At 38.4% G+C, this 20,530-nt stretch overlaps 1 protein-coding gene across 3 annotated transcripts in view; it reads right to left on the bottom strand.

Moving 5' to 3' along the window:
• Positions 1-16,265: 16,265 nt before the first annotated feature.
• The window catches only part of LOC308513422 (UDP-glucuronosyltransferase 2B31-like), a gene marked incomplete at its 5' end in the record, with an annotated part of 90,620 nt that continues 86,355 nt past the window's right edge, over positions 16,266-20,530 (bottom strand). For all 3 annotated transcript variants that reach the window (XM_081083478.1, XM_081083475.1, XM_081083476.1), the window contains 3 exons: positions 16,266-17,027; positions 18,429-18,648; positions 19,511-19,598. In XM_081083478.1, coding sequence (XP_080939604.1) covers positions 16,748-17,027; positions 18,429-18,648; positions 19,511-19,598 — 588 coding nt within the window. In that variant the 3' untranslated portion in view covers positions 16,266-16,747. The remainder of the gene's footprint in view (positions 17,028-18,428; positions 18,649-19,510; positions 19,599-20,530) is intronic.

Below are 20,530 nucleotides of genomic sequence, written 5' to 3'. Positions count from 1 at the left end.
GATGTGCATTGATCACCAGCGGACAGACGCTCAATGTACAGGATCAGGCTCCCTCCTGTCTCAATTGGACCTGTGGGGATCAGGCCCAAAACGGCTATCTGATATCCCCCGAGGGGTTCCGGATTGCAAGAGGGCATAGACAGGCTGAGGGACCCCACTGGTGCACAAATCTGTGCACTGGGCCTCTAGTCCTATATAATAAAAGCCTAATGTGCTAAGTGTCCACTCATCCGGTCATCTGTTCAGCCAATCAAAGTGTAATATGCTAACGATATGGTAAGGCTGCTCATGCACTGACCCCCAGAGGGCAGATAGTTGACCAGTCATCCATCGCTATGATGTGTACTGACCACCAGGAGGCAGATGCTCCAACTGGTAGGTTAGCTTGCTGCTGGGATCTGGCCCATTCAGACTGAGTGAAATAGGCCGGACATGCCCTGGAGCCCTCCTGTGGACCCTCCCCAGCTGGCCAACCTCCTGTTCCCCTACCCGGCCCTGATCATGCACTGGTGGGGTCCCTCAGCCTTGCTTGCACCCTCTCGCAATCCAGGACCCCTCGGGGGATGTCGGAGAGCCGATTTTGGACCGATCCCTCAGGCCAGGCCAAGGGACACCACTGGTGCATGAATTCGTGCACTGGACCTCTATTATACATATAAAGTATGTTTTATACTGAATAGAAATATGAGGTTGATATTATAACTATAAGAGTAGATTTCTTCACATCTTTAATGTGTAGTTTTTCATTATTTGTTGCTGGAATTCTCACAACAGCCTCCTCTTTGTCTGTCTTTCCACTCTTGTCCCTATGCAATTCAATCCAGAGACTGCATCTTGAGGGCTTTGTGAAAAAGAGAATCTGATCATATCTCTGCCCTTTTACTCACTTTTCCCCTTGTCATTGGCTCCTGAATACTTTCATTAGATTCTTCAAAATTCTTATAATTAATTATCTCTAATTTACTTCTCCAGCATCATCTGCCTCTTTATTCAGCCTCTTCCTGATAGACTAAACTTGGACTTCTTGGGAATTGTCATTATTATTTTTCTGGCATTACCTTTTGTGTCTTCCTTTATTCCCACTCCATCTGCTATTAGTACACAGCATTCAGGTCCCACTTAATTATCAATTATATGAAATATTTTCTATAATCCCTGCGGGATATTGTTTAGCATTGTGATCTTCCCTATTATACTACTCTTCACACAATTTTTATTACTTATAGTCTATCTTTCCAAGTAGAATGTTAGGCATTTATGCATAGAAATTGTGTTTTCACTATTTCTCTCTTATCCAGCACTTATCTCTGGACTATGCTAGTCACTCTAAGAATGTTCTTTGAATGAATGATTGACACTTTCTTATATATTCAACAGTAAAGAACTTAATTTAACTGACCCTATTTCCAAAGTCTCCCAAGTATAATTATTTATTTGGTAATGATAATGACATTCAGATTCTTGAAATAGTATAAAATGTATGATTTTCTAATTGTCACTTGACCCAGATTCCCACATCTCTCACCGTGTGGTCAGAAATTCGGAATGAAGAACACAGAATCATTGCTACTGAAAGTGCAAAATAATCAAAGTAGAAAAAACATGAGCAGTTTTGGCTTAGCAGGTTTGTGGTGGAGGCCTCCAACAAATTCAAAATGTGGCAAGGGTGGGCGAGGGAATTCAAAATCCTAATAGGTTCGAATAAACCATATTTATGCTTTTCATTAACTCGGATAATGTAGTGGGTCTTTCAGAAGGGGAAAAAGCAAAAAGAGAAAAAAACACATGAAACCATAAAAATTTTAGAAGAATATATAGGCAGCAAAATATCAGACAGGTCATAGCAATATCTTTGCCAATACAGCTCCTATGACAATGAAAACTAAGAAGAAAACAAACAAAATAAAAAGCTTCTGCACAGCAAAAGAAACCATCAACAAAACAACAAGAAAGCCCAGTGCATGGAAGAACATATTTGCCAATGTCATACCCTATAAGGGCCAATCTCCAAAATTTATATGGAACTCATATATGTTAACAAAAGGAAGATAAACAATCCAATCATATAATAGGCAAAGGACTTAAATAGACACTTTTTGAAAGAGGACATATAGAAGGCCAGGAGATATATGAAAACATGCTCAAAGTCACCAATCATCCAAGAGATGCAAATCAAAACAATGAGATACCATCTCACACCTGTCAGGATGGCTATCATCAACAAATCCACAAACGACAAGTGCTGGCAAGGATGTGGAGAAAAAGGAACCCTCATGCACTGCTGGTGGGAATGCAGACTGGTGCAACCACTGTGGAAAACAGTATGGCGTTTCCTCAAAAAATTAAAATGGAACTCCCATTTGAACCAGTAATACCACTTCTAGGATTATATCCCAAGAAATCAACAACACCAATAAGAAAGGACATATGCACCACTATGTTCATTTTATAATAGCTAAGATTTGGAAACAGCCTAAGTGCCCATCAGCAGATGAGTGAATTTAAAAATGGTGGTACATCTACATGATGGAATACTATGCTGCTTTAAAAAAGAAAGAACTCTTATCATTTGCAACAGCATGGATGGATCTGGAGAGCATTATGCCAAGTGAAATAAGTCAGTTGGAGAAAGATAAATATCACATGATTTCACTCATTTGTGGAATATTATGAACAACATAAACTGATGGACAAAGATAGATCCAGAGACAGAGAAGCATCGAACAGACCATCAAACTTCAGAAGAGAAGGTGGGGGGTGGTGGATGGGGGGAAGTAAAAGCTCAACCAAAGGATTTGTATGCATGCATATAAGCATAACCAGTGGACACAGACACTAGGAGGGGTGAGGGCATTTTCTGAGGGTTGGGGTGGCCAGCAAGAGGTCAATGCGGGAAAAAGGAGACATATGTAATACTTTAAACAATAAAGAATTTTAAAAAAGAAAATTTTCTTATGACCCCCTGTACCATATATGCTTGCACGATATTTATGTTAATAAAATTTAAGAAAAATTATTTTTAAAAAAGTGATTGTCTTAGCCCTGGCCAGTGTGGCGCAGTTGGTTGAGGGTCGTACTGTGCTCTGAAAGGTTGCTATTAGATTCCCGGTGAGAACACAGGTCCCTGCACAAGAGGCAACTGATCAATGTTTCTCTCTCACATCAATATTTTTCTCTCTCCCTGTCCATCTTCTTTCTTTGAAATTAATAAAAACACATTTAAAAAATAAATATGAATAAATAAAAATAAAAAATACAAATAAAGTGATTGGCTTGAAAATACAGTATATGCACACACATTATTTATTCAGACTTTTATCTCTAATATCACCTCAGTACATTCAGAATCATAAACATTTATTTAAGCACTAAAGAATTAAGTATGCATTTGTTTATTCCGTAAAGCTTCAAAATTAACGAATGCAAATGTAAGCAGTGATTTCAACTCCTTAGTCAATCAACCCTACCATACACACAGAAATGCCTTTCCCTAGAATATTCAGTCTAGATTCTACAATTTAGCAAGCTTTTCCCTCATTTCTAGATTTTACAAGTAAATTGTGAGATCTTTGAGAGTATGGCCACTATTGCCTTTGGTTCATGTTAGGAGCTTAACAATATTTGTATGTGAGTTAAAAATATTTGCCAAAAAAATTGGAAAGCTGTCATAAAGTATGGAAATAGATGTGCTCACCCTTAATTTTGTCTGTAATGGAGAAATACAGTTTTCAAAAAATATAGACTTTTAACTTGATTATCAACCCTTCAACAAGATTTTAGGCCTTTAAAACAGATGATTTATAAGCCCTTAGTGAAGCAATGTAATCATTAAAAACTGTGAGTTATAGGTTCCTATCTGAGACAGACTCATATTTCTCCATTGTCAAAGACTCCTTCAGTTAGTATGGCAAAACAGTTTAATTTTTAAATAAGAAAACTGAAGAGAAACAAATGGCAACAATTTCCCCAATGGTCTATAGACATTGTGCTAAAAATATGTAACTCCTCAATCTACATTTGTGCTTTGATGAACATATTTAGTGAAATTTCTAATGCATTTATTGAAGAAAAAAATTATAGTAAAATTGATATGTAGGATAAATGGACAGAGCCACTGCCCAGAGGATTTGTAGGGCAGTTAAACTACTCTTTACAATACTATAATGGTGGATACATACATTATAAATTTGTCCAAAAATCACAGAATATACAATGCCAAGAGTGAACCATATTATAAACTATGGACTTTACATCATAATAATAACTCAATATAGTTTCATCAATTGTAACAAATATACTTCTCTTCTGGGGAATGTTGACAACAAGGAGGCAGGGCATATATGGGAAATCTCTACTTAATTTTGCTGTGGACCTAACACTCTTCTAAAAAATGAAGCCTATGACAAAAAAAGAAAGAAGAATGGGTATGTGATTGCTGATGGAACTCCTCAATGCTTTAATTTGGGGTCTCTAACTTCCTGGAGTATCCCATACTAGTGTACTCAGGGTTGAAACTAACCTTATAATTAAAGCATTTCTGTAATATAGGGTGTCCCACAAATATAGACACACTGAATCATTATTAACTCCAATGGGATAATCTGAAAAGAAAGAAATATCAATTGAGCTCTCAGAAACAAGTTTGTATACATTTTTTGGGGGGAACACACTCCCTGTGTTTGTGAGGTTAAAAGATCATTATATATTACTAGAGGCCCAATGCACAAAATTTGTGCAAGGGGCTTGGCCCTCACAGCCCCAACGTTGTCTGGAAGGTCGTCTGGAATGACATCCAGAAGGTCATTTGGCTGTCTGGTCTAATTAGCATATTATGCCTTTATTATTAGAGAATATTTAATCATTTCACTTATAAAAGACAAATTCCTCTCAATATTTATACCAACTAATCTTCCAAAGCACTAGGAAAATTAGGACTTCATGCTACCAAGAAAAAACATAGCTTACCTAGTACTTCATTCAGACACTGATCCCACTTCTTCTGGGAACAATTGCAGGCAACGTCAAAATAGAGCACATAGACCATATTTTTTACCCTCTCCAGGAATGTCATTTGGTCACTTTATTCTGAAAAGACAACAGGTACTTGGGATGGAGGGAATGGCAGTCCTCCACTATTCTTTTCAATTTTATAGCCAGGAGAGACATGGAGACTGTACACAAAAGGTATTTTAAGTAGTTCAGCCAGCAGCTCACCACATGCTCCAACGGCATCTGCAAGAACAACATCAAACCTTGATTCCTGTAGTTTTCTCATAAGTTTCTTATTAAAAACAGAATCTTTACAGTGTTTTTCAACAAAGTCAGAACCTTCTCAAACATTTCTTGCATTAGTGAAAAATGTGTCCAAAACGTATCTTTTGGCAGATCTTATGTCCATTTATTGATCAACTGCATGAAAAAAGAAACCATATCATCTTTTGTTAAAGATGTAGGAAAAACCTCAAATTGAATAGCAGATGGCTTATTGAGATCAACAAGAATTGAAGCTGAAGATGTCAGAACAGTCACTTCATGACCTCTCTGGACAAGTGCATCCAGGATGGTCTTCATGTTGATCCAGTGGCTGTATTCTGTGGGCCACACCAGCACCTTTCCACAACTCCCAGGGCTGAAGTGACCACTCATCTGTAGCAACAGCAGAACTGAAATCACTTCATAGTCATCCTGGTGGGAACATGATTCTTTTATCTTTTTTTAAAATTTAACTTTATTGTTTAAAGTATTACAAATAGTAGTGCCTATGTCTCCTTTTCCCCCCCCCCCATTGATCTCCTCCCGGCCTCCCCTACAGCCTGGCACATGCCCCTACCCCCACCCCTAGTGTCTTCCGTCCATTGGTTATGCCTATATGCATGCATACAAGTTGATCTCTTACCTTCACCCACCCTCCCCTGCCTTCCAGCTGTAGTTTGACAGTCTGTTCGATGCTTCTTTGCCTCTGTATCTATTTTTGTTCATCAGTGTATAATATCCTTTATATTCCACAAATGAATAAGATCATGTGTATTTATCTTTCACTTATTGGCTTATTTCACTTAGCATAATGCTCTCTAGTTCCATCCATGCTATTGAAAATGGTAAGAATTCCTTCTTTTTTTACAGCGGCATAGTATTCCATTGTGTAGATGTACCACAGTTTTCTAATCCAATCATCTGCTGATGGGCATTTAGGCTGTTTCCAAATCTTAGCTATGGTAAGTTGTGCTGCTATGATCATAGGGATGCATAGAACCTTTCTCATTGGTTTTTCTGCGTTAAATGGCAGTTCCATTTTTAATTTTTTTGAGGAAACACCATACTGTTTTCCACAGCATTCCTTTTTCTCCGCATCCTCTCGAGCACTTGCTGTTTGTTGATTTGTTGATGATAGCCATTCTGGCAGGTGTCAGATGATACCTCATTGTTGTTATGATTTGCATCTCTCAGATGATTAGTGACTTTGAGCATGTTTTCATATGTCTCTTCGCTTTCTGTATGTCCTTTTCTTTTCCAATGGCTGATCCCTTTTACCATGGCTCATGCTTATGTACAAAGAGAAATCGGTCAGGAAGCTAAAATATAAATCCTCCACCTGAAAGTAAAAACTGTCATAGCATTTGGAGCACAAATGGAAAAAGCAAAAGGTAGATGAATAAGTAGGCAATGATGGTGACACAAAGACATGTCATACTGTTCTTGTCATAGTTATTATATTCCACATGAAGATACACACACAATATTTATTGATTGATAGATAGATTGATTGAAACTAGCTTATGTTTAATTGTGATATTTTAAAATTGGACAAGTGCCCTAGCTGGTTTGTCTCTGTGGATAGAGCATTAGCCTGTGGACTAAAGGTATCAAGTTTACTTCAGGTCAAAGGCACATGCCTGGGTTATAGACTCCATCCCCAGTAAGGGATGTGTAGGAGGCTGCCGATCAATGTTGTCTCTATCTCTCTCTTTCCCTTCCTCTCTGAAATAAATGAAAATATATTTCAAAATTTAAAATTGGACACCTTTTTGACACCTGCTCCTTCCCCCATTTTTAGTTTCTTTAAAGTTGCAAGAAAAGAGTAACCAATCACAGCTTTATGAATTTAATAAATTTACCCCTTTGGTTCTTATTTGCAGCACCCAATATTCCTTTGAAACCCCAGACAGATTCGATGGTGGCCAACAGTAAGTTGTAGACCAATAAGTTTCAGCTGAGCATTCTGTATTGCAGTAGCACTCATCCCAAATTGGTACCTCTTATAGTTGGGCAACTTCAAATGTACCAGTTGAAAAAGCCTTTTCCCTTCAAGGGGAAGAAAAATCACTCCACAAAACCCTGCAGATATGGCCATGTGGTCTTTCTTCCTGTTCCATGTTTTCAGAATTTATTTTGTGTTATTTTTTTGCAGTGGAGCAAGAGACCAAAACCTAACCTGAGTGACAAGAAACAAGATAGTAATAGCTATAAAGGCAGTGACCAGGAAAAACGGAGGTGCTTCTTTACCTCCCACATCCAATATATGTGCCTCACAGAAAACAACAAAAATAACAGGTCCACAAATTATAACACCTAGAATTGCAGCATCCATTCATCCAAGAGTGGTGGAAGGCAGGAAAGTGAGGTGAGATGGACAATGGCTCAGGGAAAATAAGTATTCAAATCAGTCCATGGGGGTTGGAAAATGCTAGTAAAGAGCTGCAGAGGAGCTTGTGGTCCTTTCAGACTTATAGGCTAAAAATCCACTTAGTGGTGTCAGGAAGATTGCACCTTATGTGCACCAGAGACAAAAAATCCAATTCCTTAGAAGGGAAGATGCAGATGGCCCTTGGTCGAATGGGTCCTGCCTTCCTTGGTGGGGGAGATGAACAAGGAAAGAGCTGCAAAGCCTCCTAACCCACTCATCCCCTCTGGATGGCAGGTAGCTCCGTGTCCTGCAGACGCCTTCAGTTTGGTAGGCGATGGATGTGGTGAAGGGAACTTCTCTGCAGAGGCTGAGCCACTCGGGGAAGACTGCAGGCAGCCACTGCTAATGTGCCACGAGGCCCCATAACATGCTGGACTGTTAAAGAGTCTAACTCTTGGGCTGCTGACAAAGACAGCAGTATCTTCACAGCTTTCTGGGATCGCCTGTCCAAAGAATTTTAGGCTCTCGGCATCTCTTAGTTCCAAACGTTTCAAAGGGATGTGTAGGGCATGAGGCACACAACACATTCCCACCCCCACTTGTGGCCTCTAGGGGTGGGGTGACCCAAAATCTGGGAATTGCTTATTGTGGTTTATTCAGTGATAGACACTTTCTCTCCTGTGCTCAGCAACTACAGGAAGGGGCGCTTGAGGTGGCTGAGAAGCCAGGGAAGGCTTTGCTCCAAGGTTTGCAAGTCTGAAGGTATCCAAGGGCAACAGGGTGCCACTGTCCGAGAGGCCCAGCCCTGCAGAGATCTTCAACACTTTCGGCCTCTGCAGGCAGCCAGGACTCCAGTTACAAGCCAGCACCCTGCCATCCACGCAGCTGGAGGGAGCAGAGCGAAGACCCAGCCATGGCAAGGCCCAGCGTCATAGTGGTAGATTGCGTTTTGGCCCTTGAAACATGTGACGCTGGCCAACAGGAGAGGCTGGTGGGCCAGCACCAGCCCTGAGGGAGGCATCTTGACCAGGTAGCAAATGGGAATGTTGTCTGAGCAACAGGCAGCTGGCCAGGGAGCAACCTGGGTCTAGAGGGTTTGGCTGACGTCAGGGGGGAGCATGGGGCAGGAGCTCCAGGCAGAACAGATCAGGCACAGGAACAGGTACTGGGAGGTGCCCCTCCCCCCAATCCCTACTCACCCTCCTATTAAGACCCTGGCCTGGAGGACTCATGCAGAGTCACTCAGTGCCTAGGGGACCAATTAGCTGCTTCCTACTGCGTCGTAGTCCACAAGGCCAAGGCAGCCTGCACAGGCTGCTGCCAGGCCCTGAACAATGGGCAGTGGAGCCCACTCCAGCCAAGGACTAGCAAGGACACCATTGTCGGCTGCAGCTGTGGGTGCTCGCCCAGCTCAGAAGCACTACAGCCTGCTGAGCGCTGAGTCTCACCTCGGGACCTGGAGGCTTGGGTGCCAAGTGGCCCAGGAAGTAGCTGCTCTGGCCTTCTGCTGCACTGGAAGGCCGCTGCCAGCTTCTGTGTCCAGGGACTCAAAGCCTCCTTCCCCACGGGCAGCTTGGGCCCTCTAGGTGAGTACTTTCTGGCAGCCAAGGCAGCCTCTTCCCTCATAGATTCCTATGCTTGGTAAATATTCCGTGGGTAACAATTTACTGACTCAGTTTACCTTTACCTGAAATCAGGACCTTTGCCATCCTTGATATGTTATTGGCCATTTCTACTTCTGTGAAGTGCCTGTTCATGTCCTCCATGTATTTCCATCCCGGAATGTTTGTCTTTTTTTGTTTGTGTTTTGTAAGGTTTCTCACTCTACAATGATTACCAACCTTTATCAGTTATACGTGTTACCGAGTAGATCTGAGGAAAATTAAGCTTATATGTATGATTTAACATTATTACCTACAATGACAATGTGTTATTTCTGTTTTTCCTTTGAAATGATTTCAAATATCTAGAGGAGTTCTATGGAAATTCAGTGAGAAATGTGCCCTGTAATTCCCCCGTCAATAATGTTTTCATTTGTTTCTAAAATGAATTCATGCCTTAGGCTGGACAATATTTACTATGAGACTCTGATGATGGTCTTCTTGACCAATAAAGTCCAGAATGATTTTCTCATCTGGACCCCTGCAATCCTGGTGTACATATTTTAGGACAGCCTTGAGAATCCTTGTGACTTGATTTTCCTATTTCCATAAAATTTTCATGATTTTTGTTCTCTTTGGGTTGCTATTGATAATGGTCAGTCATAGTGTGCCTAGATTGAAAAGAAGGAAATGATTTTATTTTTCATTTTGTCATGCTGAAGGTTGTAATGCTTTTATATAAGGTTAATGAGAGGGATGGAACAACAGACTTGTGAGGAGAGAAAGAAGTAATGAGACATGTTGGTCTAGTATGAGTTATCCTATATAATAAAAGGCTAATATGCAAATAGATCAAAAGGGCGTTGGCCACTGTGGGATGGAGTAGCAGGTTAGTGGGGGCACCAGACGAAGGCGGGGTGCTGGTTGCTGTCATCGGGGCAAGCCTTTGGTGGTTGTTGGGGGCCAGATGTAAGCTGGCAAGGTCCTTGCACCTGCAGGGGCTAGCAAGGCTGGGACCCTTACCCACACAGTTTTCCCAGACTTGTTTGAATGGCGATTATCAGTAGAATGGGAGTAACATTTGTAGAATAAGAAGAGCCTTTCATAGCTTGCCAAGAAGTCTATAACTATTTACTAAGATATGCTGTACTGAGAACTTGTCCTTCTGCTGTATCTCTCCCTCAGAGATTAAAAGGAACAAAGAATACATTCCTCTTGACAGACCTCCGATTCAATGTGTTGTGTATAAATAGGATTGTATAGCTAATAAACTCGCTTCAGTTCATCAAGAGAACTGGGGTCCTCCCGACCCCGCTTTCCTGTCTTTCTTTCTTTTCTCAATTCCCACCTCCCTGCCTCAGCCCGGCTCAACCCTGTCAGGCTGGCCCTGACAGATCTGGCGCCCGAACAGGGACTGAGGAACTGGGAAAAAGAAGGTGAGGAACTCCGTCGGGCTTGGAGAGACGACGTAAGGATCTCCTCCGGATAAAGAGTGCACTCATTAAGGTAACGGAGGAGCAATTTTTTGATAATCGGGAGTAAAGCATGGGGCAATTAGAATCTAGAGAAAATGCCCTTTATGGGCAAATGTTAAAGTTTATGTTCAATAGTAGAGGAACTAAGGTTAATGACAAGCAAGTAGAAAATTTTTTAAAATTCATTCAGAAGGTCTGCATTTCCTTATCAAATTTAATACGGGATTATTTAAATCCCACGCATGACCATAATCAACCGTCTCTTAAGCCAGAACAAAAAAAAAAGCAGTGTAATAGCACAAAACAGGTGTCTAAAAAAGACAGTATATTAAAAAGAAATAATGTAACTTTTAAAGACAATTTAACTCCTCAAGATAAGGAGGATTTTAAGGAAGCTGCTGCTCTTTGTCATAATAATAATACAGATATTGTTCAGGCAAGAAAGGAGGAAGAATATTTTTCTGCTGAAACTGAAGAGGGCAATGATATAAAGGATGTGTTGAAATCCTTTTTAGAATTATTAAAGCTTCTTGGCAAGAAAAAGAGAAGCCGCGGGGGCCGTTCCCGCCGCTCTCCGCTGCCTTGTGCAGCACCAGTTCCAAGGAAAAGTCAAACACACAAGTGTTACACTTGTGGAGAAACAGGACACATGGCAAAACAGTGTCCTTCTAATAAAGGGATTAATAAAGGAAATGGCAGAGATCCCAAACAACCTGGACTATGCCCTAAATGTAAAAAAGGAAAACATTGGGCAAATGAGTATAAATCTAAGACAGATATCCAGGGAAATTCTTTGCCTCAACACCAGTCGGGAAACTACCAAAAGGGGCCAGCCCAACCACGGCAAATAACAGGGGCATTGTCTATTTACCCTCCTGTCCTTATGCCGTCTCAAGGCCAGCAGGCTGCACAGCACCCAGCCCGCCCCAGAGAGCAAAACAGATACAAGAGCTATTCCGAGCAGCCCCCGGAAGTGCCGGGCCGGACCTTGGATCCATAGGATAAGACATTCTGTCTGCCCTGGGTGCTGCCCTTGCCTACTGAAATAAACAAAATATCATTAGATTTAAAACCTCCCACATAGAAAAAAAATAATGATTTCCTTCCATTTCTGATACAGCTATAGCAAATGCCACCGAATCTGAAATTTAAAAATAAGTCTGGAATTTCTGTACACGTGTAAAGAGAAAACTAGCTTGGAACTAAGGCGCGCATCGTCCAATTTTGGACATTTAAATAGAGTTTTGAGCTGAAATCTCTTTACAAATATACAAAATAAAACCCAAGACTAATTATTTCCTAATAAAAATAGCAAAATTTAACCCAAAGAAAAAAAAAATACTGGCTAAATTCTAGCAACAGGATTGGCATTTCCATAATAAAAAACAGTTTTTAAATACTAATAAAAAATATTAAAAGGTTAATTTCAAGGCCAAAAAGAAAAGTCAATAAAATTGTCTCTATTAAAAAAATTTGCTAAAAAATATGCCTTAAAATAATAAATTAAATTTAAATCTCAAAAATTATTAAAATATACTAATTATAAAAATCTAAGTAGCCCAGGTAAAAAATGGCTACGCCCTTTAATTAAGGCTGGCTTCCCAAAGCAGTTTCTAATAAAGGAAGGGCTAGCCTCCCTTCCCCCAACAGAGCAGGTAGGCCAAAAATTTCCTGCCAGTGACAACTTTAAAAAAAAGGCTTGCTTCCCAGTTTCCCCTCCTTGATAGAAAAAATGTAACTAATTTGCATTTTAATAATTACCTGTTTTCAATGAATGGCACCCCAAGGCTTAAAAATTTACTAAATTGAATTAAATATTCTAAAATAACAAAATACTAAAATATTAATCTAAATGTCCCTCATAAAAAATCTAAAGAACAAAATTAAATCTATTTGATTATGTCAGATATTTTTAAAGTTTATTCTTAAAAATATTACTAATTAAGAAATACTAAATATTTAACTTGCCAGCTAAAAGTCTAAAGTTCTAATTACATAAATTGGAAAAAATCATATAATTATAATAAAATTTCAACATTTATCTAATTAAAAAAAATAAATAAATTCTATAATCCCAACCAAAATTTTTAAATACAAAAAACAGTTTTAATTTAATTAATATCTCTTAATAATTATAAAAAATATATAATCTTTAAATTATATATATACATATATATTTAATAGTCTTTCAAGTTAAATTTCAAAACTATAGTCAAGGAATAACTTTAGAACATTTCATGGGCCCTAAAATGTTTTCAAAAGTTTATTCTCTTTTCTTGAATAATTTTTTAATAAAAACAATTTAATATACTTAAAATCACATAAAAAGCTTTATAAAATAAATATTAATAAATATATATTTTAAATTTTTACCTCTAAAAAAGGGCAAAACAAGTTATCTTATTTAATATTTCTTAAAATACAGCAATAAAATTTTAAAATATAATTTAAAATAACAAAAGCTCATTAATAATTATTAATATTTTACAACAACATATTAACATTTATTCCAAACAAGCTTACAAACTAATTGTTTGGCAAAAATTTAATAGAACATAAAAAAATTTTATCCCTTCCACTGTGTGGAAGGCCCCCTGGAAAGGCATTTAAGCATTCTATATTGACCTCTCTTGCCCTTTTTGCCAAGGGGATCTCTCTTCCAATTGCCCACAGCTGTTACCTAAACTCTCTGTTCATACTAAAGTTAAAGCCTCATAATAGCTAATACCATGGATCTATCTCTTGCCCAATGGCATAAGCTAGGCCCTCTCTAAAAAAAAAATCTGGATTCCCCATGATCAATGCCGAAGCCCCGCCAGCAGGCAAGGGGATCCAAAAGCAATTACTAGGCATAAAAACCACAAGGGCATACGCTACCAAGAAAACAAAACTAAACCTCACATCACCCTGCTTGGCCCCGGAGAATGGCTGGTTAGTCAACAACGAATAAAACCCCTCTGGGAGGGGCAACCTAAAACAAGCACAATCGCAAAGGGCCTCAAAGAAAAACTTGAAAATCAACAAAGGTGGGGCAAAAATCCTCACCACCCCAACTATGCAGGGGCTTGAACACTTGCCCCTTCTAAGAAAAATCTCCTGCCCCCATGGCTGCTGTGCTTCCCATGCCCAGCTCAGATCGAAACCCAAATAACAAAAAAAAACTTAAACCAGCCGAAATCAATACCCAAATAACAAAAACTTGGCTAACAGCAACTACCCTATATATAAATCTAGCTTAACACCAAAAATGCTCAGGGTCTTCTCAAAAATACAAAATAATCCTTTCCATTAATATTTACAATATAAACTAAAATTATTATTAAAATATTAAATTTAACAATAAAATAATAATCAAATTTTCAAATTAATTAAATTTTACTAATTAATATAAATAATTATTCATAAAATATTAGCCAAAATTTTCATTTCATAAACAAATTGCTTAACATACTATAAACCTAAAGCAATCATATTTTTATACAAAAAATTAAAATAAAAAATTATCAAAACTACACTAAAAAATTTCCTAAAACCTCCTAATATTAAAAAATAAAAAAAAAAATAGTGGAATAATAACCTGTTAAGTAAATGATAACCTGTTAAGTAAATGCCTTAATTGCTTTAATATTTTTACTTGAAAATTAATTTTTTCATTTATAATGCTAATAGCAAGACACCCATGAAAAACACTGTGATGTCAAAATAAGCCAAAAAAAAATCGTTTGGACAAAAATTAAAAAAATCCCAAGTCTAAATTATAAATATAATTCTTTTATTAACCTTTGGTCGAAAATATATTTGTATATTTTCAAAAAACAACTCCAAGACCATGTGGATTCCTGCAACAGAGAGGAATTATCAGGACTACTCCAGCCACAGAATAGCAATGGCCTCATAAAACAACGAGAAAAAAAGCAGTCCAGAAATAAAAATGGTGAAGACGCCTTATCATGCTAGCAGTCAGCAGCTGTGCATCGCTGCAAGTTGCCCAGGACCAAACCAGAGAGGGTCGGACCTGCATTGCCACCATTTGTCCACCATCCAGAACTAAAATATTACTGCTGACATGTACACATAAAAAACTGTCAGACACTGAAACATGAACTTCGCCTAAAAAACAAAGAAGGGGGATCTGTTGGGGGCCAGATGTAAGCTGGCAAGGTCCTTGCACCTGCAGGGGCTAGCAAGGCTGGGACCCTTACCCACACAGTTTTCCCAGACTTGTTTGAATGGCGATTATCAGTAGAATGGGAGTAACATTTGTAGAATAAGAAGAGCCTTTCATAGCTTGCCAAGAAGTCTATAACTATTTACTAAGATATGCTGTACTGAAAACTTGTCCTTCTGCTGTATCTCTCCCTCAGAGATTAAAAGGAACAAAGAATACATTCCTCTTGACAGACCTCCGATTCAATGTGTTGTGTATAAATAGGATTGTATAGCTAATAAACTCGCTTCAATTCATCAAAAGAACTGGGGTCCTCCCGACCCCGCTTTCCTGTCTTTCTTTCTTTTCTCAATTCCCACCTCCCTGCCTCAGCCCGGCTCAACCGTGTCAGGCTGGCCCTGACAGGTGGTTACTGAAAATTCTTTCCTCCCATGTGCTGCAGTCCCGTCCTGTGCTTACACCTGCTTCTGGAGCCTGGCGCTGGCCCAGGTCACTCCACGCTGTCAGCCCTTGGGAGCAGGGTGGTGAGTGGGGCTACTGGCAGAGAGAAGACTGGGGGCTGCAGCTGGAGGGACCAGGCCGGGCATGGAGGATGGGCTGAGACTCGCCCCTGTGCCCACTGCAGCCTCGCAGTCTACAGCTCCTTTCAAGGTGCAGGAATTAGTGCACTGGGCCCCTAGTATGAAATAATCACTATTTCAACTGCCTTCAACAAACACATTGAATTGTTCACTGTGTCTGTAAGTAGCTAAGTGATTCTGTGCCTTGTTTTACAAGACGTGGGCATATATATGTACACATATATTTGGAGAGAATGAAAATTCAGTAAGTCCCTTTAGAGTATGGATTCTACATTATCAAACTTATAATTGGAAGCATATACCCATTATCAAAGACTAAAACAAGAGTGAAAAAACCTGGTGAATCTTTTTAGGGGGCAGTAAGGTAAATAGAATTAGCTACTGAAACCAAAGTCTTTCATATATAGCTCAGTGTACAACAGGAAGCAATTAGCTGTTGTCATATTTTTCAGTCCATATAAGTTTTGATGACAAATTTACTTACTGGATGAAAGCAAATGACTTCCATGTCTGTAGGTAAGAAGTGATGCTGAGGCTGTATGTACAGTAAAACAAAGGAGCATTGGTGGTCTCCAAAAATGAGATAGAAGGATGAATTATTTTGCACAATTCTAATTTTTGAATAGTTTTGTTTAGCAAAAGATAAAACTACAGATTTTTGCACCCAAATAATATTAAAACATTCTGAGTATTTGCAAAATAATATTAATATGTGAATAGACTACTTAATGTTCTTGTGTTCATGTGTAATATTTGAAACATAATTAAGCTAATATTTTGGTATAACTTTGCAATTAGAATAACAAATTTAAAAATATATTCATATGACTTTATTTTTGGTTTACTTTTTATAAGTTTTTATTTTTGGCATGACATATTTATAACTCTTAACCAGATAGTCACTTGAAAACAAATTTGGATCTGAGAAGCTAAATTGTGAAAAGTAAGGTTGTCACAGGAGATAGTGAACCCTTACATCGCAACTTCTTTTTTTTTTAAATTTTTTTTTAAATATATTTTATTGATTTTTCACAGAGAGGAAGGGAGAGAGATAGAAAGTTAGAAACATCGATGAGAGAGAAACATCGATCAGCTGCCTCCTGCACATCTCCCACTGGGGATGTGCCCGCAACCCAGGTACATGCCCTTGACCGGAATCGAACCTGGGACCTTTCAGTCCTCAGGCCGACGCTCTATCCACTGAGCCAAACTGGTTTCGGCTACATCGCAACTTCTTGCTGGAATGAAGTGGAGGAGTCCTATCTACAAGGCATATCAGCTTCAGGCCTTTGAAAGAACTACTCTCTTTTTTTCTTCTTTCCTGTTTTAAAAAACTTCCGGCAACAAAACAGAACACATTTTGCGATGACAAATGTAGCAGTTGCCACACACGCCAGCAGGAACCCAATCACATCCAAAGAGTGGTACTGGAACCAGGTGAGGTCATGGGCGGCTGGCCGAAGATGTTTGGCTCCTTTGTGTCGCATGACAAACTCGATCCAGAAGACTGTTCGATCTAGAGGTTTCATAGGCTGGTCATGATGAATTCTTGATAACTTCATAGTGTTCTCCTTATATCTGAAGGAGAAACACAAAGATATCAACATTGAAAGAAAGTTAATTTCCTTAAGCCAATCATTCCCATTCAAAGTTGTATTTTTTTTAATTAAAAAATATTTTTATTGACTGGTCAGCATGGCTAACTGGTTGAGCCTTGACCTATGAACCAGGAGGTCACCATTTGATGCTGAGTCAGGGCACATGCCCAGGTTGCTGGCTCGATCCCCAGTGTGGGGTGTGCAAGAGGCAGCTGATCAATGATTCTCCCTCATTATTGACTAGAGGTCCAGTGCACAAAATTTGTTCAGTTGGGCGGGGTCCCTCAAGCCGGCCTGCACCCTCTCTCAGTCTGGGAGCCCTTGGGGGATGTCTGACTGCTGGTTTAGGCCCACTCCCCATGTGGAGCGGGCCTAAGCTAGCAGTTGGACATCCTTAGTGCTGCTGCGGAGGTGGGAGAGGCTCCCACCACTGCCGCTGCTCTCACCAACCATGAGGTTGGCCCACAGGGGGAGCACACTGACCACCAGGGGGCAGTTCCTGCGTTGAGTGTCTGTCCCTGCTGGATAGTGCACATCATAGGGATTGGTTGTTCTGCTGTTTGGTCGATTTGCATATTAGCCTTTTATTATATAGGATGTTTCTATCTCTCTCTCCTTCTCCCTTCCTTTCTGAAATCAATAAAAATATATTTAAACAATATACACAAAAAACATTATGCCATGTGAAAGAAGCCAGTTCCAAAAGGTCATATAGTATATGATTCTGTTATTATGAAATGTCCAGAGGACTAATCTATAGAGACAGAAAGTTGATCAATGGTTGCTTGGGTGAGGGAGATGGGAAGTGACTTCTAAGGCATATGATATGTCTTTTTAGGATGACAAAAATGCCCTAAGTTTATATTATGGTGATAGTTTCATAGCTTTGTAAGCATACTACATATATCTGAATTATATAATTTTAACATGTGAGTTTTATGGTATGTAAATAATATTTCATAAAATCTGTTTAAATGATTACAGTAAAATAAGTTTTTGAGTGTAAAGATATTTATAGTTTCAGAAATTTTAGGTATTGAATTTATTTAGGTAAAGAATTTATGATTTTTCTTCTAGTTGATTACTCTCCTTACTATGTATTTTATCATATTTTTTAAAAAATGTGTCCTTATAATTACCTACATAACTTTATATTATTGGAGGAGAAAATTGTTGCATTAGGTGGCTCCCCATTAAATACATGAGATTAAAACGCAATTTTGAAGTAAATGTGTGGTCGAAAATAAAAGTTGATTAGGATGGGTTAACTCATGTTAATAATGTCAAAATTAGCCTCTTAAAATTGGGATGAAATTAAAATGCACTATTGACAAACTAATCTATGTATAAATACTATCTATAAAAAATATGTGATACTTACGAAGGGCCATTAATGACAGTCTTCAATGCATTGAGCAAATCTGTACTTGAAATAGTGTTGAAGTCCAATCTGATAGCTGCTCCCTTGGTCTCCATGTGAGCAACGTTATCAGGTTGATCCGCAAACATAGGAAGGCCCACCATAGGGATCCCATGGTAGATCGCCTCATAGATGCCATTGGTTCCACCATGAGTTATAAAGGCTTTGGTTTTTGGATGACCTATGATTGGGTGAATTTCAGCAAATTACGAATTATAAGTCTTGGAAATAAAATGAGAGTTGGGCAATAAAGGCACAGACAGAGACAGTATATTTAGTAACAGATTGGTCTACACTTCAGACTGTATTAAAATGTCTTTCAGAACTCATAGGAAGAGAAACAATAAGTCTGCTGGAGGGACAGTGAAGGCTTACATAGATTAGTGTGTTTCTTTTGACTTGAAATGAATACAAGTTGCCAGTGGACAAATGAAAAGAGAAAATTCGGGATTTTAAAAAGTGTGTGCTAAAAAAAAAAAAAATAAAAGTGGTGGTGCATGTTGAAATATATTCTCTTAATAAAATAGAGAAGTCAGAGTGTGATATGCAGATGTCAATGCAGCAAGCAATGGGATGATGGTGGCACCAGAATCAGAGGAAGGAAAATCTACACATTATAATGAAATATGTTTTTACTTCAGAAAGTGATATTAATTTTTTCACCAATGGATAATGGAGAGTTACTGGTAATAAAAGAGGAGCTGATATTTTTCAGGGGGACCTGTACACCCTTATGGCGGATTAAACCATTGGTGTAAGAAGAGAATTAGGAGGCAGAGTGATAATTGAGCTATTCTTTCTGAGAGGAATTACACATGAACTAAAGATCTTTTGTTTGTGGCCATAAGGAATGTGACTATGTAAGATAAGATGTCAACTGTTACAGCTTATCCTTTCCCACTAGGACTAGGAAATAAATATTGGGAAGTTCATTTTTATTTTTGAGGTTTTCAGTAAGAAATGTCCAATACATTTCTATCCTAGTGAACTGTTTATCATTCTGGTTGACTTGATTCTGATTTCAGGGTTTTCCAGAATCTTACCAAGAAGGTCATTCTGGGGGATCCATTTATAGAGCCGGGTATTTGGCCCTAAGGTATCTGGTTTTTTGCCATCATATCTCCATATAATCTGTTAGGGCAAAGAAGGTTATATATTACTTGAGTCAAACTGCAGAGAATTCTAAATAGGTTAAGAGACATCTAGTTAAACCCCTGACATATAACAGGTAAGGGAATGAGGACAAGACATGTTGATAATGAGAACCAATAAAACACTGCTCTAAGAGGCATAGGTATTCATATTTCTTGTTACTTATTTTTATATTCAGTCAGGTATGAGTGCAATCATGATGTTTCACACTTTGGGGTTAGACAAATGAGATTATCAATGACCAATTCAAGCATATAAAAATTTTTAGGTAGTCATATAATTGTAGTTTAAAACACAGTAAATTAATAGTCTACACATTTATTTTAATTATTTGTTATTCTAGCTCTCATCATCTAGATTTAATGTTAACCTTTTTATTTCTTTTTGAATGATGGGGAAGTGGTTTACTTATATTCACTAATTACATAAATTATCTTAGAGTTTTACATCATTTGCTTTAAAAAATCAATGCAAGCAGCTATTTATGAGAATTAAATCATTCTGATATATAAGTTTATTAACAATAATAAACAATGTCTGCTTAATGAGTATGTTTAGCTTCTTTTAGTTTTCTACTTATTAATCACAACTTCCAAGTGGTAATTTTTACCCAAATCCTGTGTTATCACTCTAGCTAAGATTGAAAATTTTCTTAAAATGTAGAAAAGAAAAGCCATTGGCACTTTATAAATAATAGTTTGCCTGTTGAAAAGATAAAATATGATGATGATGGTAAATTTAATTAATTTGACTGTTAATATTTCAAAACATTATACAGTTCACTGACAGCATTGATTAATATGGTTAGTCTATATATATAATAGAGAAATATGCAAATTAGCCTGGATGCTGTAAGGGGAAGACCAACCAGCAGGGACCAGAGCAGCCACAGGCTCCCAGCCTCGCCAGCC

Source organism: Myotis nattereri (assembly GCF_964212035.1).
Source record: "Myotis nattereri genome assembly, chromosome: 1".
NCBI lineage: Eukaryota > Metazoa > Chordata > Mammalia > Chiroptera > Vespertilionidae > Myotis > Myotis nattereri.
The sequence above is the reverse complement of the archived record's forward strand: the minus strand, read 5'-3'. Positions and strand labels throughout refer to the sequence as shown.